The sequence below is a fragment of the Tachyglossus aculeatus genome, chromosome 14 (assembly GCF_015852505.1).
Source record: "Tachyglossus aculeatus isolate mTacAcu1 chromosome 14, mTacAcu1.pri, whole genome shotgun sequence".
NCBI lineage: Eukaryota > Metazoa > Chordata > Mammalia > Monotremata > Tachyglossidae > Tachyglossus > Tachyglossus aculeatus.
Window position 1 is genome coordinate 38,034,379 of NC_052079.1, and position 15,404 is coordinate 38,049,782.

The 15,404-nt window shown below is 45.9% G+C and overlaps 1 protein-coding gene across 1 annotated transcript in view; it reads left to right on the plus strand.

Annotated features, from left to right (window-relative positions):
- The window catches only part of PLXNC1 (plexin C1), a 136,123-nt gene that overhangs the window by 114,155 nt on the left and 6,564 nt on the right, over nt 1-15,404 (plus strand). The window contains exons 24-27 of the mRNA XM_038756939.1: nt 9,909-9,963; nt 12,202-12,233; nt 12,324-12,431; nt 14,885-15,048. Coding sequence (XP_038612867.1) covers nt 9,909-9,963; nt 12,202-12,233; nt 12,324-12,431; nt 14,885-15,048 — 359 coding nt within the window. The remainder of the gene's footprint in view (nt 1-9,908; nt 9,964-12,201; nt 12,234-12,323; nt 12,432-14,884; nt 15,049-15,404) is intronic.

The following is a 15,404-nucleotide window of genomic DNA, read 5'->3' on the forward strand; positions in this document are numbered from 1 at the left end:
AGGCAAATTTCTGCTTTGTTGGCTATCACTGCTCCCAGAAGCAGTAAAGAGTCAGCTCTGCCATAATGCAGGTTTTCACTACAAGTTGTGGGTAGAATGTTATTGGGGAATTTGGGAATGGTCTTCCGACAACGTGTGTCTGTCTGGATAGAACATGATGTAGTGGCGGATGTGGGTGTGGGCTGATGTGGGGCATTGGTCTAGATGCAAATATGGGCCATATGATTTCTTGAAGAACCCAACCCCGCCGTTAGAGGAGACCTGATAAAAGCAGGCAAGTGGAGAGCAGACAAGTGGTGGAGCCAGGACTAGAACCCAGGTCCTTCTGTCTCCCAGGCCCGACCTCTATCCACCAGGCCACGCAGCTTCTCTTGTCTGCTGTGTGACCTCAGGCAGGTCACTTCACTTCTCTGTGCCTCAGTTACCTCTTCTGTAAAATGGGGATTAAGACTGTGGGCCCCATGTGGAACAGGGATTATATCCAACCTGATTACCGTGTGTCTACCCCAGCGCTTAGAACAGTGCCAGGCACACAGCACTTAACAAATGCTATAAGAAAAAAAAAACTCCTAAAGTCCAGACTGGTGCTTTTGATCTGGTTTTCTACTTCTTTGTCTTTCCAGCCATCAGTGGATAGTGCCCTGACTCAGTAGTAGAATTCAGTTACACCATTAAGCCCTTTGGTGCCAATAAAAATGTTTTGGCTACTTGTACAGGGCACAGTAACTTTTCATTGAAGGTTGCTTCTGCTAAAGAAGCTTCCAATTTCCTGTTTGTTTTGAGAATTTCCAGCTATCTCTCTGCACCTCCTCCAATATCCTGGCTAAGTGCAGGGGTCAGGGAGAGGGCCATACGACATCAAAGGCAAGAGTTTTCAATTAGCAGCCCGAGCAGCTGAGGTAAACTCTTCCAGACCCAATCTGAAGGCTTAGAGACTTTTCTTCTCCCTCACCCTCCTTCCAGCAGTCCCTCTGTGGACAAGAAGGTCTGAGACATAACAAGCCTTGCCCTGACCAGCCTGAATATAGAGAAGGGGTGAAATGGGGGCTCTGGGGGAAAGAAAGAAGCAGACCTGTGTATTCACGCTCTGGGCCCCCATGTTAGCAATGGAAGAGCTAACAAAAGTGTGCAACCGCGGTCCCACAGAGGGAATCCAGGACATCCTGATGTAAAATTAACCTGTTTGGAGATGGCAGTGGCCAGGCTGGAGCTCCCACAGTTGGGGGTTTCCCTCCGGGCTAGCTCTCCACCACTGTGGCCACCTCTCTGCTTATCAGGCTCTCTGTCACGGCCTTCTCCCCTGCTGACTCAGGCCAAGGCGGCACAGGTGATTTGCCAGCGTTATGCTCGCTGTCCCCTTCCCGCACGAGAGCACCTCACATGGAGCGCCTTGGGCAGCCGGGGGAGGTGGTGGAGCTGAAGCCCCTCCCTCACGCCCTGGCTTCATCATCATCAATCATCATCATCAATCGTATTTATTGAGCGCTTACTATGTGCAGAGCACTGTACTAAGCGCTTGGGAAGTACAAATTGGCAACATATAGAGACAGTCCCTACCCAACATTGGGCTCACAGTCTAAAAGGGGGAGACGGAGAACAAAACCAAACATACTAACAAAATAAAATAAATAGACTAGATATGTACAAGTAAAATAAATAGGGTAATAAATATGTACAAACATATATACATATATACAGGTGCTGTGGGGAAGGGAAGGAGGTAAGATGGGGGGGATGGAGGGGGGACAAGGGGGAGAGGAAGGAAGGGGCCAGCGGCCAATTTTTGAGCATTTGACGGATTTGTTTGCCTGCGTGACTGTGAAAAGGGAGCTTCGCTCACGTTAGTGGGTCTCTCAGCCACCATGATAAGGCACGCTAATGGGTTTGGGAGTGTGAGGGAGGGGAATGGGGGAGTTCCAGCCATTTCCATTAATTGGGAAAGACAGAACGAGTAGCTTGAGCAGGGAGGATGAAGAGCCGCTACAGCTGTCAGCAGGGCGCGGGTGCAGCCTGCCCAGGGAGATTGAGAATGAGCCTTCAGTGGAGACGTTGGCTGTGCTAGACACCGATCTGTTGAAGGATGATAATGAAATTAATCCTGCCCTTAGTCACTTTCTGTCCAGATGATTTATTGGCTTGATCCTACATAGCTGTGCCTGTTAATGACATGGGGAGAACGCGGGGAGAGAGGTATTTTCCTTTTACATTTCAAACCCACACGGATACGAATGAAATGGGAAGCAGCGTCGTCTAGTGGAAAGAGCGTGTTCGGAGAGTCAGAGGATCTCGGTTCCAATGCCGCCTCTGCCACTTGTTTGCTGTGTGACCTCGGGCAGCTCACTTAACTTCTCTGGGCCTCAGTTCCCTCACCTGTAAAATGAGTAAATCTTCATTTAGACTGTGGAGCCCCAAGTAGGGAGCGTCCAAACTGATTGTCTTGTATCTACCCCAGTGTTTTAATATTGTGCTTGGTACATAATAAGCCCATAATAAGTACCATTAAAATAAATTCAGTTCCATTAAATCAGACCGCCTTGCCTGCCCAAGCCCCGTGGAGGGAAATTGCTATATTTCTATAGAGAGATTTCCGTTTAACACCCAAAGACCTCCGAGCCGAGGGCTGGTGAGTGGCTTTGTGGGATGTTTTGGTTTCTTCTTTCATGGGTTCTTCAGGAATCCACGAAAGGGGAGTGTGCTTTCTGTCTGTCCGAAGTGTCCGCACACCTCAGGGTGTATTGTGCAGCTTCACTCTAAACTAATGAGAGCAGAGTTTCTGAGCACCTACACGTAGATGACCAGCCATTCGTCCGCCCTAATTGCCAACTGCTGAAAGTCCATCCTTATCTCTGCAATGTTCCCCTCCCTAGGCTAAAAGACACTGTCCCCCCCATTAGAGTTTAAGCTCCTCGTGGACAGGAAGTGTGTCACTTAATGAGTCCATACTTCCCAAGGGCCCAGTATAGTGCACTCCACCAAGTCAGCACCCAGTAAGTGGCGGCGGTGCTGCTGCTACTACTACTACCACTTGTCCCTCGGATTTGACTGTTTGATCCTTCACCGCTCCCTTCTCATTGCACCTGGAGTCCCCCGAACGCCATCTCAGATGCGGAGATCGGCACCAGTCACAACAGACCAAGGAGCATTGGTTCTCTCTGAGTGCTTCTCTGTGTCTGTTACAGCCACCGCCCCATTTTGAGGGGGAGGCAGGGGCCCTGTGGGCTAATCGTGGTATGTGGTTTTAGGCCAGTAGGAACTCGGTATGTAATATGTGGAAGAACTGTCACTTACAGCACTGATTGTTTTGATTATCTGCCCGCTTTGTCGGTGGCTGCATTGAGACACAGGCATAGAGGGAAGAATCCTTGTGGTTTCCAGAGGTGGTGACATTCCTGAGGTCAGAAATTGTGTGTAAGGTTAGTTTCCAGCCAGCTGGTTGACCACGGTCAGTGGACAATAGATAAATCATTTCAGTGGGGCTGCAGAAGTCACCTCTCCTCCTTCAGAAGTAGCGGGGCTGTCAGGAAGAGGAGGGGGAAGAGAGTGTTGGCTTGACCAACACACTGAGGAGGAGAGCTTGCTTCACCTTAATTCAATCCCCTCCAAACAGCTTCCTTAGTTGCCTTTTGTATTATGTGCTATTACGATGAAGTGGATGGTGCGTGTGTTCAGGTGTGAAACTGGGTTCTAATCCTGGCTCTGCCACTTGGCTGCTGTGTGACTTTGGGCAAGTAATGTAACTTCTTTGGCCTCAGTGAAATGGGGATTAAGACTGTGAGCCCCATGACGGACACGGGCTGTGTCCAACCTGATCGCCTGTTCTCTACCCTGGTGCTCAGTACAGAGCCTGGAACATAGTAAGCGCTTCACAATACCGTAAAAAGTGGCAAATTATGCAGATAAATTTCCCCTTAGCCTTGCTTTTTTCTTTCCCTCATGTTTCCCTGTCTGTTACCTCTTCCTCCATGTAGTAGTGTTCTCCTACACTATATTGGCTGATATCTCATAATTCAGGGTGCCCTCTTTTTTTTTTTAAGAAGGAAAATCTACGAATGAAGTTCCTCTGATACTGAGTGATAAAGCTGAGAAGGTGCTCAATGAACTTCACCACTGTACCAGTGGAAAGAGAGGAGAAAGCATCTTTCTTCAGAGGGGAATTAGGAGGTGCCCCAACAGTTAGAGTCCACCTTTATGCTTTAACTTCAGCTTCTATAACAATGTTAACACACCATGGTAACATTCCCAAAAATATGATTATCCTCATTGTACAGAGATATTCTGAGGAGTTTGGGTGTAAGCTTGTGGTGGGCAAGGAAAGTGTCTCTCTATTGTTGTATTATACTCTCCCAAGCACTTAGTACAGTGCTCTGCACACAATGAGCACTCAGTAAATATGATTGAATGAATGGTGATTTATCTCAACCAAAGCAGAAAGTGAGATCAGTCACTTGTATTTATTGAGCACCATCTGAATGCAGGACACTATACTGAGGGCTTGGGAGAGAGCAATAGAATTAATAGACATGATTCCTGCCCTCAAGGGGTTTACAATTTAGTAGGGGAAACAGGCAGTAAAATAAGTAAGAGGAGGCAGAGCTACATGTCAGAAACTCTCAGCTTGTTTTTCCCTCACTCAGGTGGCTCGGTCACACGATGGCTTGGTGAGTCCTTCGTGACTCGCTGAGGAGTTCCGCTAGTCTAGGGCCAGTGAAACAAAGCTACGGTCCCGAACATCATTAGCGGTTCTGCTAGTTTTAAAAATCCTTCTGAAGTTTGGGCTTATGAGATGTGACAGAGATGCAGCGTGGCTCAGTGGAAAGAGCCCGGGCTTTGGAGTCGGAGGTCATGGGTTGAAATCCCGGCTCTGCCACTTGTCAGCTGGGTGACTTTGGGCAAGTCACTTCACTTCTCTGGGCCTCATCTGTAAAATGGGGATTAAGACTGTGAGCCCCCCGTGGGACAACCTGATCACCTTGTAACCTCCCCAGTGCTTAGAACAGTGCTTTGCACATAGTAAGCACTTAATAAATGCCATTATTATTATTATTATTATATCTGTTCAGAGTGGTCTCCCTAGTGTGAGCCACTTTGGTTAAAGCTTTAAGCCAGGTTACTACCTAGCACTCCAGCCTTTGGAGCAGATCAACAAGACTCACAGTCTTCATTGTCTTTGGTTTCCAGACCTGGTTTGAGACAAGTGACAGTGGGCACGGAGGCTAAAGATACGGCAATGAGAGTAAACTTAGACTGGAGGATAAGAAGGACTGCAATTAGTGGTTTAATTGAAGAAGGCCCAGATTGTTGTCCAGCACCACCTGAATTTTTCTCCTATTGCTCAGAATCCCAGAGTTTGGTGCAGAAGAGCCTTGTCCAAGCCTGAGCCCGCTGTTTTCTGCCCCGAACGGTTTATCCCAGGTCTGAGCAGGCTGAGAAGTGACCTTGACTCTCCCAAACTTGGGAGGATGCTGCCTTGCCCGTGGGGTGGTAATGCACATTATGGTTGCCCCGGGCACCTGTGGGATTAAGTCCCAGCAGCTGTGGACATACACACCTGTGATTGTGGGAGTTTTGGAGGGGTGGCCAGGACTGCCCCCAACCTGGCCCTGTGGGACCCCAAGATTAGCCCAAGCCCACACAGGCCTCCAGAGGAAGCCTGTCCTATGCCTCACTAGCCACTGAGCCGCAGATAAAAAATGAATTCTATAGTCAATAAAGCCTAGCACAAGCCTAAAAGAATGACTGCTGAGCAAGCAGGGCTAAATCCTGATAAACTGTGGTTGGTCAGGACCAGAAGGGCATGCAAAACATACCCGAATTGTTCCTCAGCTGCGCTGCGCTGACATGTCCCATGCTCATAATAATAATAACTTTTGTATTGACGTGCTTACTCTGTTCCAGGCACTGTCCTAAGCACTGGGGTGGATACAAGATAATCAGGTTGGACATGGTCCCTGTCCCATGTAAGGCTCACGGTCGTCATCCTATTTTACAGATGAGAGAACAGAGGCTTAGAGAAATGAAGTGACTCGCTCAAAGTCACAAAGCAGACAAGAGGTGGAGCCGGGATTAGAACCCAGGTGCTTCTGATACCCAGACCCTTGCTCTATCCACTAGGCCATACTGCTCTGTGGCCATCCCTTCCCCACGTAGCGCCCCAAGACCTAAGTAGGAGGTGGGGGTGGTCCAAGCCCAGGCAGGAATTTTAGACCTGGTCTGACCCAGGCCAAGGGCTTGGGAATCACCGGGCCATGCAGGCAAGTGACCGAACATTACTGAATTTGCATTCCGGGATGCGCTTCTCTTTTGCTCTGGGATGGAGAAAGCTTTCCTTCCTGCTTTCATTATATTCATTATATGATTCATTATATGACATCAGTGTTTCTTGGCCTTCATTTCTTTCCCATCTCTCAAATGGGGGCCCCAAAGAGGCTACCTGGCTCTCAGCAATGCACTGAGGATTAGAGAGTCATTCCCGGTAAAGTACGGGAAGTTCTGCAGAGAGAGGGGCCGAGAGCAGAGTATCCCTTGAGTTTCTGTAGCAGGGCTGGGAAAAGCTTTTTCTTTTTTCAACCCTACTGCAAGCTCACCTACAGAAAACAGAAATCTTTCCTTAAAAAAAAAAGAAATGTTTTCTGACTTTCAACAGTGTGCTCGAGTGTTTTATAGAGAAAACATTCCAGCCCTAGAGCAGCTGTGAAACACTGAAAGATAGGATTAGGCTCATCATGAAGGGAATTAAAAAAAAAAAAAACAAACCAAACCCACATCAAACCCTCTACTAGTGAAATACATTTTCTCATGCTCTTGGGAGAGAATTTCAGAGTGAAATTTGTTCAGTTCCAGCTAAATCTTAAATGCCGGAGCTCCAAGCAGCGGGATGGGTTTGTTGCCAGGTTTCAGAGAGACATTTGAACTTTGGCAGCCGTCTCCACCATAGGGCCCGTCCTTTGTGTTGGTGATTACAGAGTAAACGGCTCTTGGACTTGGCAAAACAAAGCATCTGACAGCAGCAGAATATTGGCTCAACACTCAACAGGATCCATTTGGGATTCATTCTTTGACAATTACCCGGAGCAAATCACCAGCTTCTTTAAAGAGAGAGAGTGAGAGAATGTGAGAGAGTGCGAGAGTGTTTGCGTGTGGTTTGTGGTATTCAAGGGTTTATGATGTGTCAGGCACTGTACTAAGTGCTGGAGTAGACACAAGCTAATCAGATTGGACACCGTCCATGTCCCACGTGAGGCGCACAGTCCTAATCCCCATTTTACAGATGTAACTGAGGCACAGAGAAGTTAAGTGACTTGCCCGAAGTCACACAGCTGACAGGTGGCAGAGCCGGGATTAAAAATCAGTTCCTCTGACCCCCAGGCCTGTGCTCCTTCCATTGGGCTACACTGCTTCCCAACATAAATAGTGGTTAAGAGCAGAATTTAGCCAACTTTTCAAGAAGGTACATTGTACTAAGTGCTTGGGAGAGCACAATGTAACAGACGCATTCCCTTCCACAAGAGCATTTGGGAAGGGGCAAGCACATTTTGGGAATGATACTGGAGCCTCAAGGAGCCTAAAGTTTGGTTAAAGTGGGCCCACCCAGCTCTTTGAAGGTCATTGCTGTGTTTTAAGAAAACCTGGTTCCTCTACTGTGTCACTTATATTTGCCTGCTTTGTGTCATTTTTTTTAAATAATGGCATTTATTAAGCGCTTACTATGTGCAAAGCACACCCAGGACCCCAAATGTCACAAGGGCCTAGGATTAGGCAATTATATAGATTGCAGTGGCTCTCAAAGACATATTTTCTGGGCCAGGTACAGGCCTCAACAATATTTTGGCAATTGGGCCTTTGTTGTAAAATCACGTCAATAAAAAAAAAATCGGGAAACCCACCAAAACAATCCCATTATTTTAAAATAGTCATTGTCCTTTAGCTCTCCTTTCGGATAACTCTGTTGAATATCAATGCCAGTACAGTACTTGAGGCTTTTATCCAGGTAAAGCTGCAAAGGTTATGTTCCTTTTTTAAGATTTTGATTGAATTGAATGTAGTAATTAAGGCCCACTTCCGTTTAGCCTAGATGATAGCAGAGCTGTTGAGCACGGTCTGTTAGAAAGGTGCATTTTCACTGAATAGCCTGTGAAAGATACTTGGAAAATGAACTACTGAATTTACATAGGTTCACCTTCAAATCTTGCCCTTTTGATACATATTTACATTGCTCGTGGACATCGCAACTATATTGTGTTTTGATCATTGTTTTTATTATTTACATTCATTCAGTCGTATTTATTTACATTACTGGTCTGGAGTTCTTTTGACTAAGGCCGTATTTTCATGGAACCAATGAATTAATATGCCAACCGAGGTGGAGCAGTGCACTTGTTTGACTGTCTCTGCCTCTCCGGGGCCACATGGAAATCATCTGATAGCCACTCGTGACCCCAGTGGCTGCATCTGAGAGACACTGACCAGGACTAAGATCAGATAAGGTATCCGGGCCCAGTGTGGGTTGAGTTCAGGGTAGTTTGGGATGTAAACTGAGGAAAATAGGCTGTTCGAGGGTTACAGGCATCCAATCTCCCGAGAATATTTGTCTTGTTGTATTACATAACATGCTTGGCAGGATCACAAGCTGAACCTGACTGCCCTTGCCCCAACCTGAGCCTCAGTGGGCAGTGCTATGGGCATAGAGGGCATTGGGACTTGCACGGTGGTCAGTGCTACTACTAGGCAACCCCTCCCCAGGCTGCTCAAAGCTTCTCATCTGGGCCTGCGCCAAGACCCTTTTGGGTGATCCTGCAGTGGCAGGATCAGGAACTATGTTGCACATGTGGGCAAAATGTCCTTTTTTTTTTTTAATGGTATTTGTTAAGTGCTTACTACGTGCCAGATACTGTGCTAAGCGCTGGTGGAGATGCAAGCTAATAACGTTGGACGCAGTTCGTGTCTCACATGGGGCTCACAGTCTTAGTCCCCATTTTACAGACGAGGTAACTGAGACACAGAGAAATCAAGTGACTTGGCCAGGGACACACAGTAGACCGGTGACAGAGTCTGGGTTCTTTCCCTCCAGACTGTAAGCTCATTGTGGGCAGGGACTGTATCTATTACTTTGTTAAAGCGTGCTCTCCCAAGTGCTTAGTACAGTGCTCTGCACACAGTAGAAGCAGCGTGGCTCAGTGGATAGAGCACGGGCTTTGGAGTCAGAGGTCATGGGTTCAAATCCTGCCTCCGCCAATTGTCAGCTGTGTGACTTTGGGCAAGTCATTTCTCTGTGCCTCGGTTTACCTCATCTGTAAAATGGGGGTTAAGACTGTGAGCTCCCCGTGGGACAACCTGATCACCTTGTAACCTCCCCAGCTCTTAGAACAGTGCTTTGCACATAGTAAGCGCTTAATAAATGCCATAAAAAAGTACTTAATAAATAGGGCTGGTTGATTAATTGAATCTGGCTGGGGCCCTGCTCTGAAGGTCTTATTCAGACCTATTCAGACTTACTCAAACTATGTGCTTTGCACATAGTAAGTGCTTAATAAATGCCATTATTATTATTCACCTCCCTGGATGGTTAAGTTGGTCCTTCTGGAGGCTAGTTAGGACCTAAATCTGTAGCTAAATAGTAAGCACCTAACCAGTATTGTTGTTGCTATCATTATCATCATCATCATTATTATTATTATTATTCCCCCCACTTCTAGACTGTGTTTTCTTTGTGGGCAGGGATAAAGTCTGCTAGCTCTTCTGTATTGTTCCCTTCCAAGTGTCTAGTACAGTGCTCAGCCCGCAACAGACACTCAATAAATACTATTTATTATTATCATTATTTCTATTTAATTAAATTTTGGGTCCTTTCTACCTATTGATCTGTAGATGAATAGTCTGGCTATTATTGACTTCTGTAATTTTCTTTTTAGATTTCAAATGGAGCCACTCTGAGTGTCTTTAAGAAGATAACAAATTTTGCTTCAGGTGAGTGCACTCTGATTAACTTTGTACCCTCTATTCAATAGGAAAATGATCGCCCAAAGAATCTGATGCCTTCGTTATATTGTTTAGTCTGCTAGGTGTGCTGTTATAAAAATGAGTGTATTTGTGCTGGGTAAATCTAGGAAATCCGTGACTCACCATTTGGGCCTCTCTCTGGCTTCAGAAAGCCGGCAATGGTGCATCATTGACACCGAGAAGCCCACAATAATAATAATGTTGGTATTTGTTAAGCGCTTACTATGTGCCAACCACTGTTCTAAGCGCCGGGGTAGATACAGGGTAATTAGGTTGTCCCATGTGGGGCTCACAGTCTTAATCCCCATTTTACAGATGAGGGAACTGAGGCCCAGAGAAGTGAAGTGACTTGCCCACAGTCACACAGCTGACAAGTGGTGGAGGCAGGATTTGAACCCATAACCTCTGACTCCAAAGCCCGGGCTCTTTCCACTGAGCCACACTGCTTCCCTACATGGGAATGTGAAAACCCTGGATCTAAAAGTAGCCAGAAGTTTTTCTGTCAAGAAATGGCTAGAAAGCTGTTGTCTCAAAACCAAGCTAAAATTATGTAGATTTCTTTTTCAACATCTGGTTGGCCAGGACAAGAGAAGCCTGTAGCTAAGCAGTGACTTGGTAATTATTGAATAAACAATATAATAATAATCTCTGAGAACTTCGTGGTTTCCAAGTCCTAGCATTCACCCCCCCCCCCATCCAGTAATTCAGCAGCACTTACAGGATTTATATGAAATGCAGCCTGGTATCTTTCTGGGCTGTAGGGTGGGGGGAAGGTTTAATCAAAGCCCATTCTTCTAGATCCAGGGTGCCGTACCTACTTTAATTTCTCAGAGGGCAAGCTTTCAACCCTAGGTTTCCCATTTTTTCTGCCCAACATTTACTCCTCCAGTCCTCAGGTTGAACCCCATCCCTTTGTTCCCTGAGCGGGCTCCCATTTGAATATTGCATTCTCGTCTCTTACCGTTCTCCCCTGAACCCGCCCTCCCTACGCACAACAGGCCATACACCCCACTCCCCGAGCACACATTCGGACCCTGAGTTATTGAGTGGGGAAGATTGCACCCACAGATTATATTGCTGGAGTCAGATCATCTCATCTCATCCCAATTTGTACTTCCCAAGCGCTTAGTACAGTGCTCTGCACATAGCAAGCGCTCAATAAATACGATTGATGATGATGATGATCTCATTCTAAACCCGCCCTTGGCCCAGTGGTCCATGCTGGTTCTGGATGGACCTCAGAAGGTACAGGGATGTGGTGTAACCCCCTCCGGCAGTTCCTGACTTTGGCACGCTCCTGCCATTTATTCATTCGGTTGTATTTATTGAAAGCTTACTGTGTGCAAAGCACTGTACTAAGCACTTGGAAGAGTACGATATAACAATGAACAGACACATTCCCTGACCACAGCGAGCTGCCCTTTGGGTCCACTGGTCTCACGACATCCAAGGCCACCTTGCCTCGTAAGCAGAGACGCGGATGCACCGGGGAGAGTCGGGGGCACAGGATGGCATCACGATGGGCCGGGGGGTAAAGCCCTGGCCAAGCTGCCTCAGAAGAAAGCGAGCGAAGCCTCTGTCTTAGGAAGCACGATTAGGGGAGCGGGGGCCTGAGGGGTCCCCATGGCTCTGGGGCTGGGGAGAGCCAACGGGTCCTCTGGGGAACCTAAAAGCTCTTGGAGATGGGGTTGGGCAGATTTGGGCATCCTATGGCATCTTTCCATGCCTTGCAGGGCAACCGTAGTTTGGAAGCCGGCTGGCCTGAACTCTGACAGCTGGGTCAGGCTCACTGCAGTCCCGTGTGTCACATTCTGGCTTGAGGCCTGGGGCCTGATGTCTGCCGTACGGGGTTATTGATACTCTCTACAAGTGGGGCCTTAAAGGAGCATAACTTTTTCTATGTCAACCAGATTGCTAATAGCATTTATTAAGTGCTTACAGTGTGCCGAGCCCAACTGAGTGCTAGGAAGAATTGATTCGGAGGCAGCTCTCGGCCCACAAGAGGATCGTAATCTAAAGAGGAGGCAGGGGAGGGAAAATAGAGAGTGGTGAGGGAGCTCAGGCGATTCTTGGCCAGGATCTGGAGAATCGGCCAAATGGCCGCTTGTGATGGGGGGCGTTTCATGAACTGGCCTGTTGACTAATAAATATTTGTGCACAGGGCCAAATTTATGTCATTTTAACCTCTTCTTTTCTGTTGACTAGATATGGAGTACTCAGATGAACACTGCCATTTGGTGAGTGCTTAAGCAAGCTGTTGAATCACATACCTGTTTAATAGCGAATGGCCTCTTTGGGTAACATTCTGGAATCCCTCTTTAACACAGATTTTACCAGACTCGGAAGCATTCCAAGATGTGCAAGGAAAGAGACACAAAGGAAAGCACAAGTTTAAAGTGAAGGAAATGTATCTGACAAAGTTGCTGTCCACCAAGGTACGCTAACTGCCGAGGAAACAGTTCACGATGGCGTTTATTAAGCACTTACTATGCACCAGACATTATGTTACAGTCTGAGCTGGAGACAAGATAATCACATCCATTTAACTCTCATCTCAAGTGTGATGCATTTGACTTCGTTCCCACTGAACTGTTAAAATGTTAAAAGTCCCTTGTGCTCTTTAGCAAGGCAAACAGATTAAACTGCTGTTGGCTTTTTAAAAAATCAATTGCAGAGATATCAACATTTAAGAAATTAATGCTGCAGCCTCCTAAAACAATAATCTAGTATTGTGCCAAGTCCCTTTTGCCAAACTATTCATCATCTTACTTTGTTTGACAGTGTGTAATTATTCACCCACTTTATTACTGTAGGTCAGCACAAAGCTCCCTCCTTGAATTGTAAATTTAAAAAAAAACTAGGAAAGATCATTAAGTATAAATTTCTGAAGTTTACAGAAAATTATTTAAAGTTAAGGATTCTTTTCATATCAGAGAAGCAGCCTGGCTCAGTGGAAAGAGCCCGGGCTTTGGAGTCAGAGGTCATGGGTTCAAATCCCAGCTCTGCCACTTGTCAGCTGTGTGACTTTGGGCAAGTTACTTAACTTTTCTGGGCCTCAGTTACCTCCCCCTTTAAAATGGGGATTAAGACTGTGAGCCCCACGTGGGACAACCTGATCACCTTGTAACCTCCCCAGCGCTTAGAACAGTGCTTTTCACATAGTAAGCGCTTAATAAATACCATTATTATTATTATATCTAGGCTGTAAACATGTTGTGGGCACGGAATGTGTCTTTCGACTCCTAAGCACTTAGTACATGCTGTGCACACAGTAAGAGCTTAACAAATGGTAAATTGATAGCACATGCAATATTGTACAATAGTCCCCTCTATAGCTGATTTTATTTTGCCATTTCCCAAAGGTCATTATCAAAGATATAGATGTTTGATGTTTCTTGAAATAACCTGAACACAAACACAACTGTTATCTACCTCTGGACCCCGTATGCAGTTCCTTTAATTAAGAACTTAAGAAATGCTTTTACTGGGTCAATTCAGGGGTCCACTCAGCCCAGTGATGCTTGGACAAGACCGTGTGATGGTTGACCTTGATACGTACACTAATGTCTCCCTCTCTATATTCAATCAGTCATTCGTATTTATTGAGCACCTGCTATATGCAGAACACTAGAGTTAGTGCTAAATTAAAAATATAAATTAAGTAAAGAAAGAGACTCTGCCCTCAAGGAGTTGACAATCTAATAGGGGTGATGAAAAGACATTACCTACAGATGGTAGGAGAAGGGGAAAAACAAAGGCTGTTGTTGGCTGAAATGTTGCAGGATAAATCACAAAGTGTGAATTAATATGGCAATATATAAATGTGCTAAGGATTGGTGGTAGTAAGTGGTAAGGACAGTTGTTGGATTATGTGATTTAGGAAAGAGATGGATTTTTCAAAGGCTTGGAAGATAGGGAGAACTACCGTCTAATGGATTTCAAGGGGGGGTGAGTTCCAGATAGGAAGAGGGGTGTGACCGAGAGGGGTGTGTCTTTGGAAGTGGGAGAGTTGAGAGCAGGACATGTTAAGGTTACCTTGAGAACATATAAAGTTGTGCGTTGGGGTATAATGGATGTAAAGAACTGATTAGAGGAAGAGAGCCGGTGTCTTATCTGAAGCCAATTATCAGGAGAGAAATGGTCATTGTTAGAGATGTAGGAGTGGAGAGATGTGATCTGAACCCAGAGAGATTAGTAGAGGCTGGAGACAAGGAGACCAAAGGAATAATTGGGATGTGATGAGAGCCTTTACCAGGGTGGTAGTCATTTGGGTGGCTAGAGGTGGGTGGATGAACTACTGTGGAAGATTTAAAGGAGATTTAACAACTGCCTGGGCCTGAAGGCGAAAAGACAAGTGAGGAGACAGGGATCATACCAAACATGCAGGCTTCTGGAACAGGGAGAATGGTGGTGGTGGTGGTAGTGGTGGGAACTGAATGGAAAAGTTAACTATCCTTCTAGTAAGCCATTATGAACCATTCATCCATGAATGTGTCTAAGCCCTTCATGAACCCACTGGAAAAAACATTCAAAGATGTAAACCAGATAATTTGCTATTTTAGAACAGGGCTTAGATTATCCTTATTATACAGCACATTTGTTCAGATTGCCTAGACTAGCAGTAACCCTCTGATTTTCCTACTACTTAATCATGTCTCCCTGATGGGTTTGGGAAATGTTCACATGCCCAGGCCTTTGAAAACACATGAAAGATCGCATCCTTTGAGTACAGAGGGAGCTCAGGTGACATTCCACAGAGCAAGGTAGCACCATTATGCCTTATGACCCCATAAATGATTAGGGCTCAGCATCCTTCCAAGGGAATCTAGGTTCCATCCCTGCTACATTTAATCTCTAAAACTGAAGTAGGATTTTTCTCACTTTGCAGGTTGCAATTCATTCTGTCCTTGAAAAACTTTTTAGAAGTATTTGGAGTTTACCCAACAATAGAGCTCCAGTTGCCATAAAATACTTTTTTGACTTTTTGGATGCGCAGGCTGAACTAAAAAAAATCACAGATCCCGATGTCGTCCACATTTGGAAAACAAACAGGTAAATGATTGCTTTACGTGTATATATACTTTGCTATGAGCCTGTGATATTAGCCAAAGTAGTGAATGAAGAGATTTTATTATTATTATTATTATTTGTTAAGCGATTTCTGTGTTCCATGCACTGTTCTAAGGCCTAGGGTAGTTACAAGTTAATCAGGCCAGACACCGGCCTTTTCCCACATGGGACATGAATCCCCTTTTACAGGTGATGAAACTGAGGCACAGAGAAGTGCCTTGCTCAGGGTCACACAGTAGACAAGTGGCAGAGCCAGGATTAGAACCCAGATCTTCTGATTCCCAGGCCTGCAGTTTTCCCACTAGGCCACGCTGCTCCTTTGCTTTTGATTGTAAACT